At 45.6% G+C, this 21,041-nt stretch overlaps 1 protein-coding gene across 6 annotated transcripts in view; it reads left to right on the top strand.

Annotated features, from left to right (window-relative positions):
• Slc16a9 (solute carrier family 16 member 9) overlaps window positions 1–20,038 on the top strand; it is a 44,241-nt gene extending 24,203 nt beyond the window's left edge. For 5 of the 6 annotated variants that reach the window (XM_052744750.1, XM_052744747.1, XM_052744746.1 and 2 more), the window contains 4 exons: window positions 3,865–4,008; window positions 10,120–10,215; window positions 16,104–17,015; window positions 17,678–20,038. In XM_052744750.1, coding sequence (XP_052600710.1) covers window positions 3,865–4,008; window positions 10,120–10,215; window positions 16,104–17,015; window positions 17,678–17,856 — 1,331 coding nt within the window. In that variant the 3' untranslated portion in view covers window positions 17,857–20,038. The remainder of the gene's footprint in view (window positions 1–3,864; window positions 4,009–10,119; window positions 10,216–16,103; window positions 17,016–17,677) is intronic. The other variant, XM_052744751.1, reaches the window with a different exon arrangement.
• Window positions 20,039–21,041: the final 1,003 nt, after the last annotated feature.

Here is a 21,041-nt window from a genome sequence, read left to right as displayed (position 1 = left end):
GACTGGAACTTGTGAATGTAGACCAAGCTGGCCTAAGAACTCATAGTAATCTGCCTGCCTCTGCCTCCAGAGTGCTGTGATTAAAGGTGTTTGCCGCTGCACCCAGCTGATCTACCATGGTTTGAATATGAAATGTCATAGTTCATGTTTTAAAGGATTGGTCCCCAGCTAATGGGTCTATGTTGGGGTACATATGGAGACTTGAAGTAGGTCACTGGAGTCATGCCTTCAAGGATATCTGTCCCTCTCCCCGCCTTTCCCCTTCCCTCCCTCTCCCACCCCCCTCCCCCTCTCCCTTTCTGTTTCTTTTCTAGTTTTTTTTTTGGGGGGGGGCGGTGTTTGAGACAGGGTTTCTCTGTGTAGCTTTGGAGCCTTTCCTGAAACTCACTCTGTAGCCCAGGCTGGTCTCGAACTCACAGAGATTCTCCTGTCTCTGCCTCCGGAGTGCTGGGATTAAAGGTGTGCATCACCACCACCCGGCTCTTTTCTAGCCTTTGTGAGGTGATCAGCTCTGCTCTCCCAAGCTCCCTGCCGTGATGCTGTGTCCTACTACAAGCCCAGAACTGGTAGAGCAGCCAGCCATGGACTGAAACCTGTTAGAACATGGGCCCACTCTAAAAGACAGTGATGACTTTGAAAAGGCCCGTTTCCCAGAGCTCGAAGACTTCAACCTGTACCTTCTTGCAGCCCTTCCCGGACTCAGAGTTAAGAAGCTGTCTGTGTGGTAGTTTAACAGCAGCTCCTGATTTATGGTCTCAACCAGTACCTGGCTCCTCCAGGCTCCTGGTCACATAAGCTGTACTGAACTAAATCACATGATGTGAAACTTCCTGCCACCCCCTAAATGGCCATAAAAAGTCAGATTTCTTTTTTGTTCGAAGACTCGGTCCTGGATTCCTCAGGAAGATTTGCTTAGGGAGCTGCTTGGAAGCTGCTTTCTGAGGAGGCCCCTCTGGCCTCCCTCTCTTGGCTGCTAACACTCCTTTCCCCCTCCGCCCCCACCACCTCAGCTCCTGTGTGTGGTTCTCTCTCATTCCCAATCTTTTCTGGTTTTTTTTGAGACAGGGTTTCTCTGTGTAGCCCTGGCTGTCCTGGAACTCGTTTTGTAGACCAGGCTGGCCTCGAACTCACAGAGATCCGCCTGCTTCTGCCTCCTGAGTGCTGGGATTAAAGCCCTGCACCACCACCACCAGGGTTCATTCCCAATCTTAATGAAACTTCTTTCCAGGTCTTAAAGGAATGCCTCCCCTCCTCTTTAAGGCCCTGTCACATTTAGATCTCCATTTATTGTGGTGGTTCTCAACCTTCCTAACACGGTGACCCCCAACCATAAGGTTATTTTTGTTGCTACTTTGTAACTGTAATTTTGCTGTTATGAGTCACCATGTAAATATCTGTATTTTCTGATGGTCTTAGGCGACCCCTGTGAAAGGGTACTTCAGCCCCAAAGGGTCTAGACCCACAGGTTGAGAACCACTGATTTATTGCATTATCTCTGTCTAATACTCCCCTCGCACTTAATCATGGCCTTGAGGTCCTCACATAGAGACAGACCTCACTCCTGAAGGGAATGATGAACTCTGCTGGCTTCCCCTCTCTTTTATCATTATAACACAGCTTCTGAAACCCTGAGCATCTTTTCCTCCTTTGTGTTTCTTGGGTACCTGTGGCAGCGGATAGAACACAAACACTTTGCAATCATCATGACCTGCTTGCTCCGTTTGGAATGCTTTTGCATCCCACTTGTGACTAGGATGATACTTCACTTTACTCAAGGTTCAGGTCCTGGGCCCTGGGTGACAATCCTCCTCTGAAATCCCCAAACCCCCTGTAACCTGCCTTTTTCAGGCAATGGAAATATTCTAAAGAGACACTCCTGTTTCAGAGGATCGAAACAATAAACTCTAAGAAATTGGAATTTCCTCAGGAATCTCCTATGGAGAGCCGACAAGGCTGAACCTGGGGGAAGCCAGAGGAGGAATTTGTCTGCAGAGAAACACTGAATCCTGTGAGATGACCCTTCAGAGAGACTTGGAGCTGAGGGGCAGAGATCATGCCTGCTGGACCGCTTAGCTATGTAGCTCTGGCTTTGTATTTAACTCTCCATCCTCAGTCCCTGACGGGTTTGGGAGGGTCACTGGATCTCTTGGTCTTTCTTCCCACCGTGGCCACATTAATAAATCCCCCCTTTCACTCTTTTAATTGGCTTATTGAGGACAGGTGGCCAGAACAGGCTCCCTGGGGCTCAGCCTCTCCGTGCCTTCATACCGGCTTGCATTTTGAAGTGATATTCTCAGGACTGTTACTATTTCCTTATTAGGAGAGGTTTTTTCTCCAGTGGACTAGCCCTGACAGTTGGTTACTCTGTTTGACATATCTCAGACTGAACACCAGCAAACCTCTCTGTTCATCTTAACCATTTTCAATAGTTCATATTTGGAGCAAACCGCTTTCATTCCAAAGATCTTTTCTGTTAAGTGAAAGACTCCAAGCAACATAAGAAACCTCCCTTGAGAACAGTCCTTTGATTGATTTGATTGCAATCTGGGACTTGGCTGGTGCTGAGGACCAAGACTTGGTTATTGTATTAGAGACCTTGCTTCTGGAGACGGAGACCTGCCCCCATGAGTGTGTCCTGTCCTGGTCACACTTAGCTGGTTTGGGTACATTCTGTGAAGATCGTTACCCATCTTTCTTACCTTTGTACCTCACACCCTGTTTCCTTGTGACACTCGCTCACATGAATTAAAGAGCACAGATTTAAAGTCCCATCGAAAGAACACAAAATGAACCAACTAAAGACACCAGTTATGCTTGCTTGCTAGGTTTTTGTTTTTGGTTTTTTGTTTTTGTCAACTGGACACCAGTTAGGGGCATCTGGGAAGAGGGAACTCAGATTGAGAAAATGCTTGCATCAGATTGGCCTGTAGGCAAGGCTATGGGCATTTTCTTGATTAATGATTGATGTGGTAGACTCCAGCCCACTGTGGATGGTGCCACATCTGAACAGGGGGTTCTGGGTGGTTCAAGAAAGAAGGCTGGGCAAGCCATGGGGAGCAAACCAGTGCGCAGCCTTTCTCCAGAGCCTCTGCTTCAGTTGCTGTCTCCAGGTGCCTGCCTTGAGCTTCTGCCCAGACGTCCCTTCATGCTGGACTACAAGCTTTGAGGTTCTTTATCCTGCCATGGACTAGAAATGGTAGTTTCTTGGAATTTCTCTTTCCTTCCACGCGAAATGAACTTATTGGGCTGAGTAACCCAACACCCTGTATTTCCAATCTGCTCTGTGCTATGATTCTGAGCACTCCCCCTGGCGTGGCGCCCGGTGAGACACAATCAGTCTCAAGGCCCAATTCCCACACAGTGGTTTCTTACACTGAACAAATTCAGGCATGGCTCACTTCTGCCCATCGGTCAGCTGTGTACAGAACTCCAGGAGGTGCCAACTGTGGATCTCCATTTTCAGCTGAGGAAACTAAGCCTCGGGGAGTGCAAATAAGTGGCCTGAGATTCAACAACTTGACAAAAGAGAAAGTCAAACCCTGGGGCAGGTTGACTCCAAATAATCACCTTTCTTCCCAGCGAGCTCACCATCCTTTTATTTTCAAAAAACAAAACAAAACAACAAAAAATGGGAATAGCAACAGTATCTACTTCCCAGGGCTGCAGGAAGGCTAAAGTGGACTGTGACCGTTAGACAGAGCACCTCCTGTCCAGCGTGGAGAAGTGCCTAGAGTGCTCAGAGCTGTAGATGTTGCCTTTATGTGTTGCACTGTGCTGGATTCCTTTTGAACTGACGATGGGTGGATCATGTGGTCATAAGGAAGGGGTCACTGCTACCTAAGTAAAGGTCTCGATTTCTTTTAGGTCCTGTCTGCAGCCTCTGTGTGTCATCTTTTGGAGCAAGACCCGTCACAATCTTCAGTGGCTTCCTGGTGGCTGGAGGCCTGATGCTGAGCAGTCTCGCCCCCAATATCTACTTTCTGTTTTTTTCCTATGGCATCATTGTAGGTAAGAAACCCCGTCCCCATGAATCTTCTAACCCCAGGTCCACATCATTTCACTGCTGTCTTATTTTATGAAGTTAACCCGAGGAGTGAGAATGTCCAGCAATACCTTACTCTCTATGACTCTCCTAAAGTTCTTGCTTTAGGAAATGTCTGCCCATTGAATCAAAGTGCTAGAAGAGACAACCACATTAAATTTTGTTGTTGGTGGTCTTTTATGATTTTGTGTGTATTGGTGTTTTGCCTGCATGGGTGTCTGTGTACCATGCATGTACCTGATGCTCATGAAGTCAGAAGAGAGCAAAGGACCACTTGGAACTGGAGTTACAGTCATGAGCTACCATGTGGGTGCTGGGAAACGAACCCGGGTCTTCTGGAAGAGCAGCCAGTGAGAGAGATGGGTCCTACTGCTGAACCAACTCTCTAGCCCTCGGATACGCACATTTGGACAGTCCCCTTATGCCCCACTTCAAGGAACAGGAAGAGATTTCAGGCTTTCAGCTCTATATTTCAGCAAGGAAAAGTGAGACGGGAGAATGTAAGCTCGGAGGTTCCTGACGCTGGTCACTTCTCTGTTTGCTGCTGAGACTTTCGGAACAGTGGGCGGAGTTTCAGTTTATTGCCAGCACCCAATCCAGGAGTTCCGGTAGACATACAAATAAAGATGGCGTAGTGGGAACACTTGATGATGATTTAGTAACAAATGAGTACAGAGCCTAAACCACTTAACATTTCATGAAAATCCCTTTGTAATATACTGTACTTAAAGGTGTTTGATGTTAAAAATCACTAGACTATGGTCATAGGAGTTTCTGTCCCATTCTGTTACTTTAATTATGGAAATGAGATAATGGCCATTTCTTGTATATTCACCTTAGCAAAAGTAGTATCATAAACTTTTCCCCAAGTCTTCACTTAAATAGTTTTATTATCAAAGATAGTTCTCACAACTGTGCAATTGTGTTGAGCAACTATGATTTTCGGTGGGTTTTGTTGTTTTTTGTTTTGAAGCAGAATCTCCTTATGTGGCCCAGTCTGGCCCTGAACTCTAGATCTTCCTGGCTCAGTTTCCCTAGTTTTGAGATTACATGTGTGCACCACACGTCTGGCTACTAACTATGGTTTTGAGTGTTGTCTGAGCCTGGATCTGTAATGTACATGCCATAGACGTGAGTGAAAGCTAAAACCAAGACAGTGGCCGTTTTCAGTACTACACTCCAGGAATAGATGACGCATGTTTACATCTTCAGTGTCTTTTAACCCAGTGTGATGGTACTAAAGGTCGGAAGTGAGAATTCATGAGTCATGGAGCTGGTCATCTAGGCAGAAGGACAGACTGACATATGCATAAGCAGAAGCAAGGGCAGTGTCAAAGTGAAACCAGTACCCGGTGCTGGTGTACTGTGTGTATGTGCAAAGAAGGGCGGCAGGAATCACAGTGTGACCCAAGACTGTAAGGATAGGTAGGGTGTGGCCAATGGATGCAGATTGGAAGAGAGTTGAGGGTATTGGAAGACACCCAGAGCCAAACACCCAGAATGGGATACAGTGGATAACAAGTAGCAACCTTTAGAGATTCAGTGTGTGTGTGTGTGTGTGTGTGTGTGTGTGTGTGTGTGTGTGTGTGTGTCTGTGTGTGTCTGTGTGAATATGTATGTGCACGTGCATGCCTGAGGAGGCCAGAAGGGGCATCATATCCCCAGCAGCAGGAGTTACAGGTGGTTGTGAGATGCCTGGCATGGATGCTGGGAACCAAACTCAGGTTCCCTGGAAGAGCAGCAAGTGCTCCAGCCCCAAACAACAGCCTTTCCTACACACACACACACACACACACACACACACACACACACACACACATACTTTTTTTTAAAGGAATGCGTATATGCATATGTCACATGGGAAGTTGCAAATATGTCATAGCATCTGATAGGATCCTGATGGGGAAATGTTGCATCTTCTGTCATTTTTATTGCCGAAACAGGAAGTGATGCACACCATCAGACAGCAGCTTAAATGTAACAGGAATTGCTAAATGGTCTTATCAATAGAAAATCCAGAGCCAGAAATTGGGGTGAAAGCTGAAAGATCAGAGAAGCAGAGCAAGCCAGCCACAAGTTCTTACCTCTACAAAATCCTCAGTCTAAAGAGAGAGAGTTCCTGTTTCCTCACACATTATATACCTTTCTGTGTCCTGCCATATTACTTCCTGGGATTAAGGGCATGGGTCACCACTGCCTGGGTCTGTTTCTCTCATGTAGCCCAGTGTGGCCTTGAACTCGCAGAGATCCAGACAGATCTCTGCCTCCTGAGTGATAGATAGAATTAAAGGTGTGTGCCACCACTGCCTAACCTTTATGTCTAATTTAGTGGCTGGCTCTGTCCTCTGATCCCCAGGCAAGCTTTATTGGGGTACACAATGTATCACCACACTTAGATAGGCAGAATTGTGCTGAAGGTTCAGGGAGCTGGGAGGAGGTCAGAGTTCAGATGAGAAATTCTGAGGAGATGAACTGGCAGCTGGAGGTGGGTCCTTCGAGCTGTGGGTGTGATAAAGAGCTTAGGGTCTGGCTGAGTTATATGTCCTGCTGAATAACCGTGGGAGAGTCTTCAAAGATTGTCTGTGTTTATTGAACAAGTCAAGAGTGTAGCAGTGGGGATGCACACACCTTAGGAAATGACGGGTGTGTGTAAGGAAGTCTGTGAAGGTGAGATAAAGAGAATTATATAAGCTGTTTTCAAGCAAAAATCCTTGACTATGCAGATCTATTCCAAGGTGGCCTTGGTCCAAAGTGAAGCTGTCCCTGGGCAGAAGTCCTTGTTGGAAGTGCTTTCTGTGTGTGGTTACAATGGCCTCTGTGCAGATTGTGGTTTGCAGAGTCATTGGTGAATGGCTTTTGACGGCTCTCACTATCAGGGATATATGCCTGAGATCCTGTTCTTCATACCCTCCCGCTGTATCTATTATTTCTGCTTTTGTTTTATGGCTTGATAAAAAATGACTCCATTTTGATTCTATTTTCACAGAGTGGGGTTGATACAAACAAAAAAGTGAGATTCTGGAGTCGGTGTCTCATCCAGACGTAGATGAAAAAGCACATACTAGGTGAAAAAGAATCATTAGGCCACTAAATTACATTTCATGGTCACCTGTATAAACAGAGAGAGCAGTGACGGGCCACTTGCGTTTGTGCCTTGAGTCCTCAGCAGTACAGACTTGAAAAATTCATTGTGTCTCTTCATTGTACATGGTACTGTGTTATGTAAGGAGAAGTATATACTGTACATTACATATTCCCTTCAACCTCCTCTCCCTCCCCCCTCTCCTCCCCCTCCCATTAGTCCCCTAGACAGTTGCACCAATTTGTCTAAATATGGTTATTTGATGTTAAAATTATTATGCTCCTCAGAAGTTTTTTTCACTGTTAGAATTTGATCAAAGCTGACTGGCCACCAGAGAGTATCTTAAGACAATAGTTTGGAAACTTTAGCGTCTTGGGACTTTTTATTTTCTTCCTTAGGAATTCTAAGGAACTTCAGATGGCATGGAGTATACATTTATTTAGTGTATTACGTTTTAATATATTACATGTAAAGCATAATAAATTTGGGGCTGGGGAGATGTGTGGTGATATATTGTGTCCCCCAATATATTGTGCACCCTAATAAACTTACCTGGGGTCAGAGAACAGAACAGCCACTAGATAGACATAGAGGCCAGAAAATGGTGGCACACACACCTTAAATCCTATCACTTGGGAGTCAGAGATCCATTGGATCTCTGTAAGTTCAAAGCCACACTAGAAACAGCTAGGCATGGTGACTCACGCCTTTAATCCCAGGAAGTGATGGCAGGAAGCAGAAAGGTATATAAGGTGTGAGGTCCAGGAACTAGAGCTTGGTTAAGCTTTTAGACTTTTAGCAGCAGTTCAGCTGAGATCCAGATGAGGACTCACAGGCTTCTAGTCTGAGGAAACAGGATTGACTGGGGAATTGGCGAGGTGAGGTTAGTTGTGGCTTATTCTGCTTCTCTGATCTTTCAGAATTCACCCCAATATCTGCCTCTGGTTAGATCATGTAGAAATTCGTGTTACAGAGATGTCTCAGCATTCAAGAGTACATACTACTCTTGCAAAGACCCACATTCAGTTCCCCGCACTGGGAGCAGGCAGCCCACAACTGCCTGTAACTCCACCTCTAAGGGGTTAGATCCCCTCTTCTGGTCTCCACAGGCAACTGGGTTCAACCAGTTACACAGACATAGCATACCAGCAAACCCAGCATAGAGCAACCCACAGACACATATAATACACATAATTTTTAAAAAAATCTTTAAAAAATAATAAATGCAGAATCTGATACACAGGGGGCATTCTTCCACTCTTTGTGATACTGGATCCATTTGTTTGTGCTTGGAGAAGATCTATATTCAAACCTGATTATATTATACTATAAATTGCTTGCCTGAAAATTATTGGTTCTCTAAGAAATAAAAGAACCTTAAAATGCTAACACATTTTATTATAAAACACCAAAAGCCATTTTTGTTATTGTCCCCAACTCAGTGGGTGGGGTGGTACCTATCGGCTGTGCCGGTACTCAGGGGGCTCATGCAGGAGGGTTGGAAGTTGGAGGCCAGCCTGGGCCTTACAATAAGCGGCTGAGCGCCGAGTTCCCGAAATGCTTACTCGTATGTTTGTTAATGGCATCTGTTTACTGAGCGCCTAGGTAGCTGTTGAAGTAATGAAAATGACCTCAGTGCTCTTAATGAGCCAGGGGTGCCTTCTCAGCCAGTGGCTTACGTGTTATTTTTAGAGTGGTCATCACGACCAGATAACACTGCAGAAAACGGTAAGAAGTAAATGCAGGGAAGCCACATGAGATGCTAATGGAAAACAGCCGATCAGAGCAGATGGTACCAGCATTCACAGAGACCAAGAGATAAAGCCAGCAAGCTCGACGCGACCAGGAGACAAGTCTTACCCTGGGGACTCAAGAAGACACAGGTAGCTAGCTGCAAGACTGCTTCTGATTATGGAAAATTTCAAACCTACAGGAAAATAGGGAATGCCATTGCAAGCGACCATGTGCCTGCTTCTTTTACTACTTGTGGGTATCTGACTTCATTTGTGTCCTTTTTTCCCTCCAGAGTTTCTTCAGCTGAAGCTAAATACTCACTGTTTGTTACTGTTCAATAGGCTACAAAGCAGCTCTAAAGACGGGGACTTACAGACCTAAGATTTAGGGTGGTGGGATGATTGGGAATCATTTCCAGATCCTTTGTTTTGCTGACTGAAGTGTGAAAGATAAACTCCAGCAGAATAGCTTGGGGTGACCAAGGGGAGCTGGAGAGATGGCTCAGTGGTTAGGATCACTGGCTAGGCCTCCAGAGGACGTGGGCTCAATTCCCAGCGCCCACTTTGGGTAACTCACAACCACCTGTAACTCCAGGGGATCCAATCCTCTCTTTTGGCCTCCACGGGTACCTACTACACACACGTGTCAAATTGATACACATACACATAAATAAAAGTAAAATATATATATTTTTAAATTGTTCAGAGCCGCTGGAGGAAGAACGGAGTCACTGCAAGGACTAGAAACACAGACCTGAGGTGCAGGCATGATTAAGTTTTGGTGTATGGTGTATGGCTTAACCATTTCCTCAGACTCATTCTAGTAACTCCAATTACACGTGAATTATTCATATATATATATATATTGGTTTTTCAAGACAGGGTTTCTCTGTGTAACCTTGGCTGTCCTGGAACTCGCTCTGTAGACCAGGCTGGCCTCGAACTCACGAAGATCTGCCTTCCTCAGCCTCCTGAGTGCTGGGATTAAAGGTGTGTACCACCACTGCCCAGCGTTTTTTTTTTTGAATTTTTTTTATACTTCAGAAATTGGACTATTTTCATTTTTACTTGACTTTGATATTAAGGTGGGTGAAAAACGATGCTTCTCAGATGGCCATTGAGTCCACAACACTGACAGAGGGGTCTCGGGACTCTCGTGTTTAGGCAGCTGGCTCCACAGCTTCCTAGTGGGGCCCTTCATTTTCTTCTTTTGCATTGAAATTGTGCACCTGTCTGAATTCCGGCTGTCTTCTTATGTTCAGGTCTCGGATGCGGGTTGTTATACACTGCGACAGTGACCATTACATGCCAGTATTTTGACAGCCGCCGAGGCCTCGCGCTTGGCCTGATTTCAACAGGTACCTTTTCAAAATTAAGTACAGTATTGTCACAAGTTAACGTTCTGAACAGAGCGAAGAGGTGTGAACCACATGTGTTCAATGAGCCTCTACCGAGCTGTCAATCAGAAAGCAAAGTGGTTTCTTCCAGCTCTCCTAGAAGGCAAGTATATTTTCCACCATAAATATGGGAATAGCTTTCAAAAACCCCATGATCCAAGCCAGGCAGTGATGGCACACACCTTTAGTCCCAGCACTCGGAAGGCAGAGGCAGGTGGATCTCTCTGAGTTTGAGGCCAGGCCAGCCTAGTCTGTAGAGCAAGTTCCAGGATAGCCAGGGATACACAAGGAAATCCTGTCTCTTAAAGCAACAAAATAAACAACATGAAACTCAAACAAACAAACAAACACACTCCAAGCTCCATAAATGACAAATCTGAGTACCAGACCTTAGCGTGAGAGATGCCGAGGAGGCTTCCAGGCCCAGGGTGTTCACAGCTATCTGGAGGACAGCGCTTGGATGAAAAGCAGAGACTCCTTCTAAAGCCACTGCTCTGCGGAGAACAAGAAAGGAAACGAGAGGCCGCAGTCCCCGTCAGTCTGAGGTCAGCCTTGTCACACAGTGTGGAATATACAGCCTGCCCAAGGTCTTGATTTCTGAACATGGCTCACTGACCTAGCTACACATCCCAGCAACACACACTCTCATTATCCCTTTAATAACTAACAGATGATCACTGAAGGTATAAAATAGCATATACATAATGTGGAGATTGAGCAAGGCAGCTCCACATTAAACTTCCTAGTTAAAAAGGAAGTTTATTTTGGGGTAACTTACAGCCAGTAAAGGGATTGATTACAGGATCCAGGAGAGGTGAGGTACAGTCCAGCAGGGTTCTCTGGAGAACTCTGACTGCGTCTGCCATCCAGCATCCAGGATCACCAGGAACCAAGAGGGCTAGCATGTCCAGATCTCGGGTCTTAAGGGCTTGTAGTGTAAGAAAAAGAAGAAGAAGGAAGAAGAGGAGGAGAGGGAGGAGAAGAAGAAGAAGCAGCCTAGACAAAGCATTATGAGACAAATAAGCATAAAAACAAAAAAAAAAAAACACCTCCAAAAATATCATTGAGTTTGTTTTGTGTTGGCCATCTATTAGAGAAAACACATTTTTCATGTGTGAGTGGTTATCAATTGGAGATAGCCTCTGGGTTAGGGAGGGAGCTAGTGTCCACTCTCTCCTCATTGGAGAAAGTGTTCTTAATGGCCATCTCTCCAGCATCCTGGAGCTGGACTTCTGGCACTCCCTTGGTGGACAAGATACTTCACTGCTTAGCGTCTGTTTCCTGAACTGTAAAATAGGAACAGGAATGTCAGACATGACACTGGGTTATTGGACTGTAAAGGCACACGTGGACTGTACGACGGCTAGTGATTGTCATTGTGACCAGACTATCCTGTTGTGTTCACATTTACTGATGCTGAAGACACGGGAAATATTCTACTGTTGCGCGGCTCTTGCTTGGCACCCAGTCTGGAGGGCGGGGCAGAGGGCCTGCGCCGTAGCACAGCAAATCAAAAATGCACCACCCGCGGGCAGTCGAGATTTGAAGGGGTTAGTATCAACCCACGGGAGCTAGGTGAGTTGAAAGGAGAGCCAGGCATGGACCCTCCTTCATCTAGGGAGATCATAGCAAAACAGAGTCACGGTAGCTTTTCCAAAAGAAACCACGAGTCAATGACTTGAAACATGACCACCTAGTTGAAAGGGGTAAGATGCAGAAATATAAGCATATTACAAAGGTTTGAACCTGACATGATGGTGCACATCTGCCATTCCAGCACTTAGGAGGCTGAGGCAGGGGAATGTGAGTTCAAGGTCAGCTCTGGGTCCGTTGCAGGGGACCTGTATCTAAACAGACAGCAACAAAACCCTGAAGGCTGTGGGCTGTGATCTTCCTCGACGGTGAACAGGGGTTAGAAAAGTAGTCTCTGCTCCAATCTGCTTCTCTCTGTTTTTGTACATTGCACAAGCATGTTTTTTCTATTTTTACCCTATTTTTAAAAGTGAAAAGAACATTTCATAATGTGTGAACATTTGGGGAAACTGAGTGTCCATAAACAACCATGCTGTCTGCTGTCTGGTGTTTCTGTTTCCCTGGGAGAGTTGAGTACTGGGGACAGACAGGTATTGTATGGCTCACAGTGTCTTAAATGTTTGTCCTCTGACCTGTTACAGAAAAGCTTGAGAGAATTGGTATTGATGAGCTAATTAATGCATGTGTGTGTCTCTTCCAGTTTGAGCTGAGGTTCCCTAAACACCAATTATTTTTCCTCTCTGTAGCAGTGTGAAATCTAGACTCGGATGAAAACATAATTAGTGTTTTTTCTCACTTTGCTCTTTACGTTGACTATTTTTCAATTAAGATGTTCTTGTAGATGGTTAAAAATTAGAGCTTTGCATTTTCCAAAGCGCCACGAGGAAACTCTGACATTGGTTCCTACTGCACTGAAGAATCACTGCATCTTTCTAAGTCATGGCCATGTTCTCATGGGATACAGGCCAAGGTGTAGAATTTGGCCTGCCCTGTCACATAGCATATTGTAGCTGTTAGTAATATCTACCGAAGTGATTTGATATATTTCATGAGTTTGACAGATGGACTCTGTTGGTCAGCAATGGCAATTCGTTCTCAACTTAAGATCAAAGCAGAACTTAAAACTTTAAATTACATTTCCTTATTTGTGTGTGTGTGTGTGTGTGTGTGTGTGTGTGTGTGTGTGTGTGTGTGTGTGAATGTGAGCATGCACACCTACTTGCCATAGCTCATGCAGAGTTCATGAGAAAACTTGCTGAAGTTGGCTCTCCTTAACCAGCATGTAAGTCCCAGGCATTGAACTCAGGTCCTCGGGTGTGGTGGCAGGGGCCTTTCTCTGCTGATCCGTCTTTCTGCCACAAAAACAGAACTTTAAAAATATCAGGCACGCTGGGCGGTGGTGGCGCACACCTTTAATCCCAGCACTCGGGAGGCAGAGCCAGGCGGATCTCTGTGAGTTCGAGGCCAGTCTGGACTACAAAGCGAGTTCCAGGAAAGGCGCAAAGCTACACAGAGAAACCCTGTCTCGAAAAACCAAAAAAATAAAAAACAACAACAATAACAAAAAAGAACAACAACAACAAAATCAGGAACATGTTTAAAGGTCTAGAGAGCTGGCCTAGTGGTTAAAGAGCATGGCCATTCTTCCAGAGAACTGGAGTTCTGTTCCCAGCCTCCACATGGCAGAATACAACCGTCTGTTACTGCAGTTCCAGGGGATCCAATGCCCTCCCTGGCCTCTCCGGGCATCAGGCACACACATAGTGCACAGATGTGTATTCAAGCAAAACATCCATACACAATACATTTAAATATTCTGAGAAGAACATGTTTAGTGTGTAATGGTGTGGCATCTTACTAGAATCTGTATAGCGTGTAGATAAAAGTCACCAACAGTCCATGGGTGAAGACACAGAACAGCTGTCTTGAAGTTCCCCATTCTGCCCCCCCCCCATTCTTTGTTCTCTGAACTGTTTCTAGCTGTTGAAGCATGTACCACTGTTCAAAGATAGGGAAGGGATTTTGAATTTGTCTATTATCTTTATTTTACGTGTATGGGTGTTTTGCCTGCCTGTCTGTCTGTGCACCACATTCACACAGTGCCCAAGGGGACCAGCAGGAGGCGTAGGATTCCCCCTGGAACTGGAGTTACAGATGGTTGGGAGCTGTCCCGTGGGCTCTGGGACCTGAACCTGGGTCCTCTGCAAGAGCAGCCAGTGTTTCCTAACCGCTGCAACCATCTCTGTGCTCCTGGTTATAATATTGGTTGATGAGATGAGTTTTTAGAGTATGGATGCTATGATCATCTAACTCGGAATTTTAAAAATTAACCTGTTTACATTTTCCTGCTGTTTGATATGGCATTTCCCAGGGATATTTAAATTTTTTTAAATACTCAATTTAAAAAACAAGAACTGTGCTTAGGGAGATGGATGCTGAAGAGGAGGCGTTTTTTGTTCCTGTGTGATGTATAAGCCAGCGTACTATAATTGAAATACTCCATCAAATCCCACTTCAGCCTCTTCTCATACTTCCATTAATGTGCTAAGAATACAAATCGCTCATTCTGGTGATTCAGCAATGAATGTAAGTGATCAAACCATTATTACATCCTAAAACTAATCTATAGCAGTCGTCTTAAAACTAAAATGTAAAAATTTGCTTTTCCAAAGGCAATAAAACGTAGCATGGAGCCCAGTACACAGTAAATGTAAAAGGTAGTCAGAGACAGTGTATGTTAAGACTATTATAAGGGCCAGCAAGATGACTCAGTGGATAAAGGCGTGTGCGGCCAAACCAGATGACCTGAGTTCAAGTCCTGAGACCCACATTATAGAAGGAGAGAACTGACTCCTAAAGGTTGTCCTCTGACTACACACACACACACACACACACACACACACACACACACACACACACACACACACACACACACGTGCACGCTGTGGAAAGTGCACGGCTATATAAAAATATACACTAAACAAACAAAAAATATAATTAAAATTTTTAAATAACTAAATTCCATGGGGTCCTGGAGTCAGGCTGACTGCATTATGTTGTTTTACAGCATTGAGCTCTGGGGTAATGTCTCAAGCTCTCTAGCCCCTGTTCATTTCATCCGTAGATTGGGGGTTATAGGAGGATGTACTCAATAGGTCCATTAAAAGTAATGAATAAGAGCGTGTATCCAAAGCACACTACAGGGAGCTGGAGGGATGGCTCAGAGATTAAAAGCACTGTGGCTCTCACAGAGGACCTGAGTTCAGTTCCCAGTACCTACACTAGGCAGCTCATAGCCAATGTAATTCCAGCTACAGGGGATCTGATGTCTTCATCTGGACTTTGTGGGCACTCACTCCACACAGACACACACACAGAGACATAAAGACACACACACACACACACACACACACACACACACACAGCCCATAGGCATGGGCTAATTTGTCAATTCCTACAGTCTTTGTGGTCACATACGGGAAGATGGACCAATTACCAGTAAGAACACTCAAGATCTCAGAAAGTATTGCCAGGGTGACATAGCTTTTGGCAAGGGGGATTGCACATAAGGCCAGACCCGTGATGATCAGGGTAGCTACATAGAGATACAAGGTGTTGATCCACTTGAAGTCAGCCTATAAATGTGTGTGTGTGTGTGTGTGTGTGTGTGTGTGTGTGTGTGTGTGTGTTGACCCACTGGAAGTCAGCCTATATATACATGTGTGTATGTGTGTGAAGTCACACATACGTGTGTGTATGTATGTGTGTGAAGTCACACACATGTGTATGTGTGAAGTCACACGTGTGTGTGTGTGTGTGTGTGTGTGTGTGCATGTGTGTATAGTTAAAAAAATGAGATAAATCCTGGCAGGACTGAAGAGGTGGCTCCATAGTTAAGAGCACTGGCTGTTCTTGCAGAGGATGGGACTTTGGTTCCCAGCACCCACATGGAGTCTAACAACTGTCTGTAACTCCCGCTCCAGGGGATCCAATGCCCTCTGCTGGCCTCCATGGGTACTGTGCATATGTGGAGCACATATAACCATGAAACTAAAGCACTCATACACATAAAATAAAAAATTTAAAATCCTTTAAAAAAAAACCCCTAAATACAAACAGGGTGTTTGGATGTTGATTCTGAAGATGGATGTTCCGTCAATACCGCCGTCCTGACATCTCAGTGTTCTCATGGCTTTAATACAAAGGCCCCATGAATATCAGTGTTAATCATAATTGTCTCTGTGATGCCACCGGTGCGTGTTCTAAGGCTGTAAAAACGATCAGACGAAGACTGAGAGGTTCTTGCTCTCTTGCAGGGTCAAGCGTGGGCCTTTTCATCTATGCGGCTCTGCAGAGGGTGTTGATAGAGTTCTATGGCCTGGATGGGTGCCTACTTATTGTGGGCGCTTTGGCTTTAAACATACTAGCCTGTGGCAGCCTGATGAGACCCTTGCAGCCTTCCGACTCTCCTTTTCCTGAAAAAATAGCTCCGGAGAATGTTCTAGATAGGTACTCCACGTACAACGAGAAAGAGAAGAGCCTGGAAGAAAACACAATCATCTTGGACAGGAGCTACAGGAGTGAAGATAAATGCAACAGCACCTTGCCCCGTGGTGACTGGAGACAGGAGACTCCTAAAAATCCTGCAGCTGCAGCACACGCCAAGGAGCCCGAGCCTTACAGAAAGAAGGTCGTGGAGCAGACTTACTTTTGCAAGCAGCTTGCCAAGAGGAAATGGCAATTATATAGGAACTACTGTGGTGAGACTGTGTCTCTTTTTAAAAACAAAGTCTTCTCCGCCCTTTTCATTGCCATCTTGCTTTTTGACATCGGAGGGTTCCCGCCCTCGCTGCTCATGGAGGATGTAGCGAGAAGCTCCAACGTGAGGGAAGAGGACTTCACCATACCACTCATCTCCATTATCGGCATCATGACAGCCGTGGGCAAGCTTCTTTTAGGCATCATGGCTGACTTCAAGTGGATCAACACCTTGTATCTCTATGTCGCTACCCTGATCATCACGGGTCTGGCCTTGTGTGCAATCCCCCTTGCCAAGAGCTACGTCACCCTGGCGATACTTTCTGGGATCTTGGGTTTCCTTACTGGCAATTGGTCCATCTTCCCGTATGTGACCACAAAGACTGTGGGGATTGACAAATTAGCCCACGCCTATGGAATACTCATGTTCTTTGCAGGACTTGGGAATAGCCTCGGGCCACCGATTATTGGTAAGATGTTCATGTTGAAGTCAGCTCAGTTTCTTGTTCCTCACTGTGACATTTCCAGATAGAGAAGTTCTCAGCAATAGCGTAGATTTGCACAAAGTCAAATGGATTATTTCATGGTAGCTTATTTAAGATTATTTTACTAGGGCTAGAGTGTAGTTTGGGTGGAAGGGTATTTGCCTAGTGTGCAGGGAGCCCTAGGTTTATTCTCCAGCTCTGACTAAAACCAGGTGTGGTAGCCCACACCCGTAATCCTAGCACTTGGGAGGATCTGAAGTATGAAGTTCAAGCTCATCTTTGGTATGTGTTGAGTTTTGGGCTAGCCTGGGCTACATGAGACCCTGACCCAGTACACACGCACGCGCGTGCGCGTGCGCACACACACACACACACACACACGCGCGGAAACACACACCCCTGTGATATGATTACAGTTAAGCTGATAAACTTCCTCTGGCTTTGTGCCCATTCTTTATTTGGAAGAACCTAAAAATACCCACCTCAAATATTTAAAAGACCCCCACTGTTAAAGCACAGTCGGCCACGTTGGAAGCAGGTGGGCGCATGCACACATCCCCCCCCCCCCCCCCCCCCCCCCCCCCCCCCCCCCCCCGTGAACACCGCTTCTGTGAAACTTACTCTGTTTTTCCTCACTGTTTTCTCAGGTTGGTTCTATGACTGGACGCAGACCTACGACATCGCCTTTTATTTCAGTGGCTGCTGCGTCCTGCTGGGGGGCTTCATCCTGCTGCTCGCCGCCTTGCCCTGTTGGGACACGTGCAACAAAAAACTCCCTAAGCCAGCGCCAACAACCTTTTTCTACAAAGTTGCCTCTAATGTTTAGGGGGATATTAAAAGGCATTATTTTCTCTATTTTTCTACTTTATACCATATATATAAAATTGTTAGGCAGGTTCCCTAGAGTCAAGACCTTGTAGCAAAACTCCGGCTGACTCTGAAGGAGAACATACTTTCACATACCCTGCTTTTTTTTTATGTACTGTGGGCATAACCTCTGTCCCTTGTCTTCCCCTCCTCCGAGAAATGGTACTGTTCTGTTTCACCTTTGCTGGTGAGTTCTGGATGTAAAACTGTTGACTAGCCTCACCAAGATTTCTCTGGGTCAAGAAGCTGAGTCTCCGCTTTCCCCCATGAGTTCTACCACTGCAAGGTACTCAAGGGGTCCTGTCTTCAGCCATGCACTCCTCATGACAGGATATTTGTGAAGACCCCCCCAAGGAATAATTGCTGTCTCCTCTATGCCCAGACCTGCAAGTCCAGAGAAGACGCTAAAGCCATTTCCTTTCCAGAAATGAAAGCTATGGTTATAATGTCACTAAGACTTTGAAGACTTTAGACAAACTATTTTAAATCACAGCTGTCCAGTCTTATCCGTTTTCTATTTTGTTGTCCTTGCTGAAGCACTGTTGGGCATTTGGTGTCCACTGAGTATGAGCTCGTTCAATTCCTCCAGCCCCCCGCCGTGGCTGGCTCCTAGGACCTCGCTCCCTGGTGCTGGTCAGCATCCACTCTGCTGGTGTCTCCTAAGAGCTACTGATTTGCCGGTTTCCAGCTTGGAAATACACCTCTGAACCATTCCGTCTGGCAAGTGGGAAGCATCCATTTGCTTGGAGCACCGTGGGAATGAGTTGCAAGGCCTGGCCTGTCTTCCAAATGAAGCCCATGGTGATTTCTCTTGGGCTTTTCCACTACTGCATTTTAATTCATGGACAGGGCTAAAAAAAAAAAAAAAAAGATGCTCTGTGTGTTCATTAGACGTGGGAAAGGCCAGGGTGAAGAGAAACCAATACTCTCATCCACCCTTATGTAATCCCAAGAACACTGGAGGGCAGAAATAATGTTTAATAAATAGAAATGGGTTCAGCTTTGGTTTCATTCAACCAATGGGTTTCCTCTACAGAAATGGGTTTCAGGGGTTGGGGATTTAGCTCAGTGGTAGAGCGCTTGCCTAGCAAGTTCAAGGCCCTGGGTTCGGTCCTCAGCTCCGGGGAAAAAAAAAAAAGAAATGGGTTTCAACTTCGCCATGCTTCAGAATCCCCTACAGACCCTCCAGAAACTTAAGTGCTTGATACTATGCTTTTAATTTTAATTCTGCATGTTGGCCCACGCATCTGCATTTTAATGAAGTCTACAGGGATTCAGGTGACAGGGCCCGAGGACAGCTGTAGACTGGCGTGGTAGGGCTGTGCTTCCTGAAGCTCAGGGGAACAGTGAGGGCATGGCAGGTGGGGGAAGCCCTGAGTTCGCTGATCACCAGCACCATGGGGGGGGGGGGGGAATAAACACATTGGCAATAGACAAACATTTTCTTTTCTTAAATAAAAGAAAAAAAAAGATAAGCCATAAAGTTAGGTATTTTAAAACAAACAGCCAAGGGTTCTTTAAGTAAGGGCTCCCTTCCTGTGGTGCCAAAATTGTCTTTTCATTTTTTTTTTTCAAGACAGGGTTTCTCTGTGTAGCTTTGCACCTTTCCTGGATCTTGCTCAGTAGACCAGGCTGGCCTCGAACTCACAGAGATCCACCTGGCTCTGCCTCCCGAGTGCTGGAATTAAAGGCTGCTGGGATTAAAGGCGTGCGCCACCACCGCCCGGCTTATTTTCTTAAAAGATATGTGAGATTATTTGGTGCATTACAGTGCCTTCTTTCCAGGCGCCTGAAGCACTGTATTACACAAGCCCCCAGAGCGCCCCCCTGAGGTCAGGAACCAGCTGTGTCCAAGCATATGATTTGGTTGTCAGTTCTGCTCAGTAATGTAACAATGGGGCTCAAAGCACATTAGACTGGTGCACCACACTCAGACTTCTGGAGAGTTCTCTGTACCTCATTCTTCTGTCTCTCAAAGTTAGAAAATAAAACATCACTCCAGCTCTAGGGGATCCGACACCCTCTTCTGTCTCCCATACGCCTCTGTGTACCGGTGACACACACACACATGCACTAAAAAAGAAATCTTTAAAATTTATAGCTATGATTTTTTTAAGCAATAAATAAATAAATAAAGTTTACCTTATACGTGTTTGATTTCAAGGTCCTGTTTTGGTTGGTATTGTGTTCAAGATATCCAGTGACGGGGAAGGGTTGACTTTGCTGACTTGTCTGCATCCGCCAATGTTGACAATTGCCCTGATGTGCCCCTCCCATCAATACCACCCTGTGTATGCACTAGCCACTGTCTAGAGAATGAATTTTAAGTTCTGATGAAATATTTCGGTTCGTTTTTTTTCCCTCGGCACATTGTTTTCCTTCCCGGATGCCGTGACACTCCACGGGAATGTTAAGTATATACATTACTGGATATAGTTTAGCTCTAGACTGGACCAGAGCAGACTCAAAAGCCAATGGACTGAACTATTTTGACTCCTGGGTTGGAAGAGCTAGTGTGTCAGAACTGCAGGACCCTGGCCTGGAGGAGAAGTCTTATTCCAGAGCTTTCTTTTTTTGAGTCAGAGTCTCCCTGCATTGCTCAGGCTGGCCCGGGCTCCAAGGCTCCAATGCAGTCTTGTCCCAGTCTCTCCAATAGTTGAGATGATAGGCAGGCAGGTACCACCATGTCCAGCTTCATCACTTCCTCAGTGTGTTCCAGGCTTCTACGGTCTCTCTCTCACAACACCCCTGTGTTGTGGTAACTATGGCCTTTGCTTTATAATACAAAACGGAACTGTCTTGGTACAATCGCTCTAATATGAAAGCACAGGAAAATAATTTCCTAGAGCAAAATGAGCCGGTTTCTCTTTGTAGAGATTAGAGTTCTCTCTTGGGTTCCTAAAGTAGGTGGGAAACCGTGCCCAGCCTGGGAGTTTAGGTCAAACATGTTTCAGCAGAGAAATTATATAAATACGAATGCCAGGGCTGCCCATTTTCCAAGAACGAGCCTTTAAAATGAGCCTGATACATTTATATCGACCCGAAGTGAGTCTTCTGTGAATAGAGAGAGATTTCTGGACACCGGAAATGCTGTGGGCTGAGTGTGGGAAGGGTGTGGACTAGGGGAATGTGTCTGCAATGCCC

This window comes from Peromyscus californicus, unplaced genomic scaffold (genome assembly GCF_007827085.1).
Source record: "Peromyscus californicus insignis strain IS unplaced genomic scaffold, ASM782708v3 Scaffold_19__1_contigs__length_69161282, whole genome shotgun sequence".
Classification (NCBI taxonomy): Eukaryota; Metazoa; Chordata; class Mammalia; order Rodentia; family Cricetidae; genus Peromyscus; species Peromyscus californicus.
This window is presented reverse-complemented; position numbering and strand designations above follow the sequence as displayed.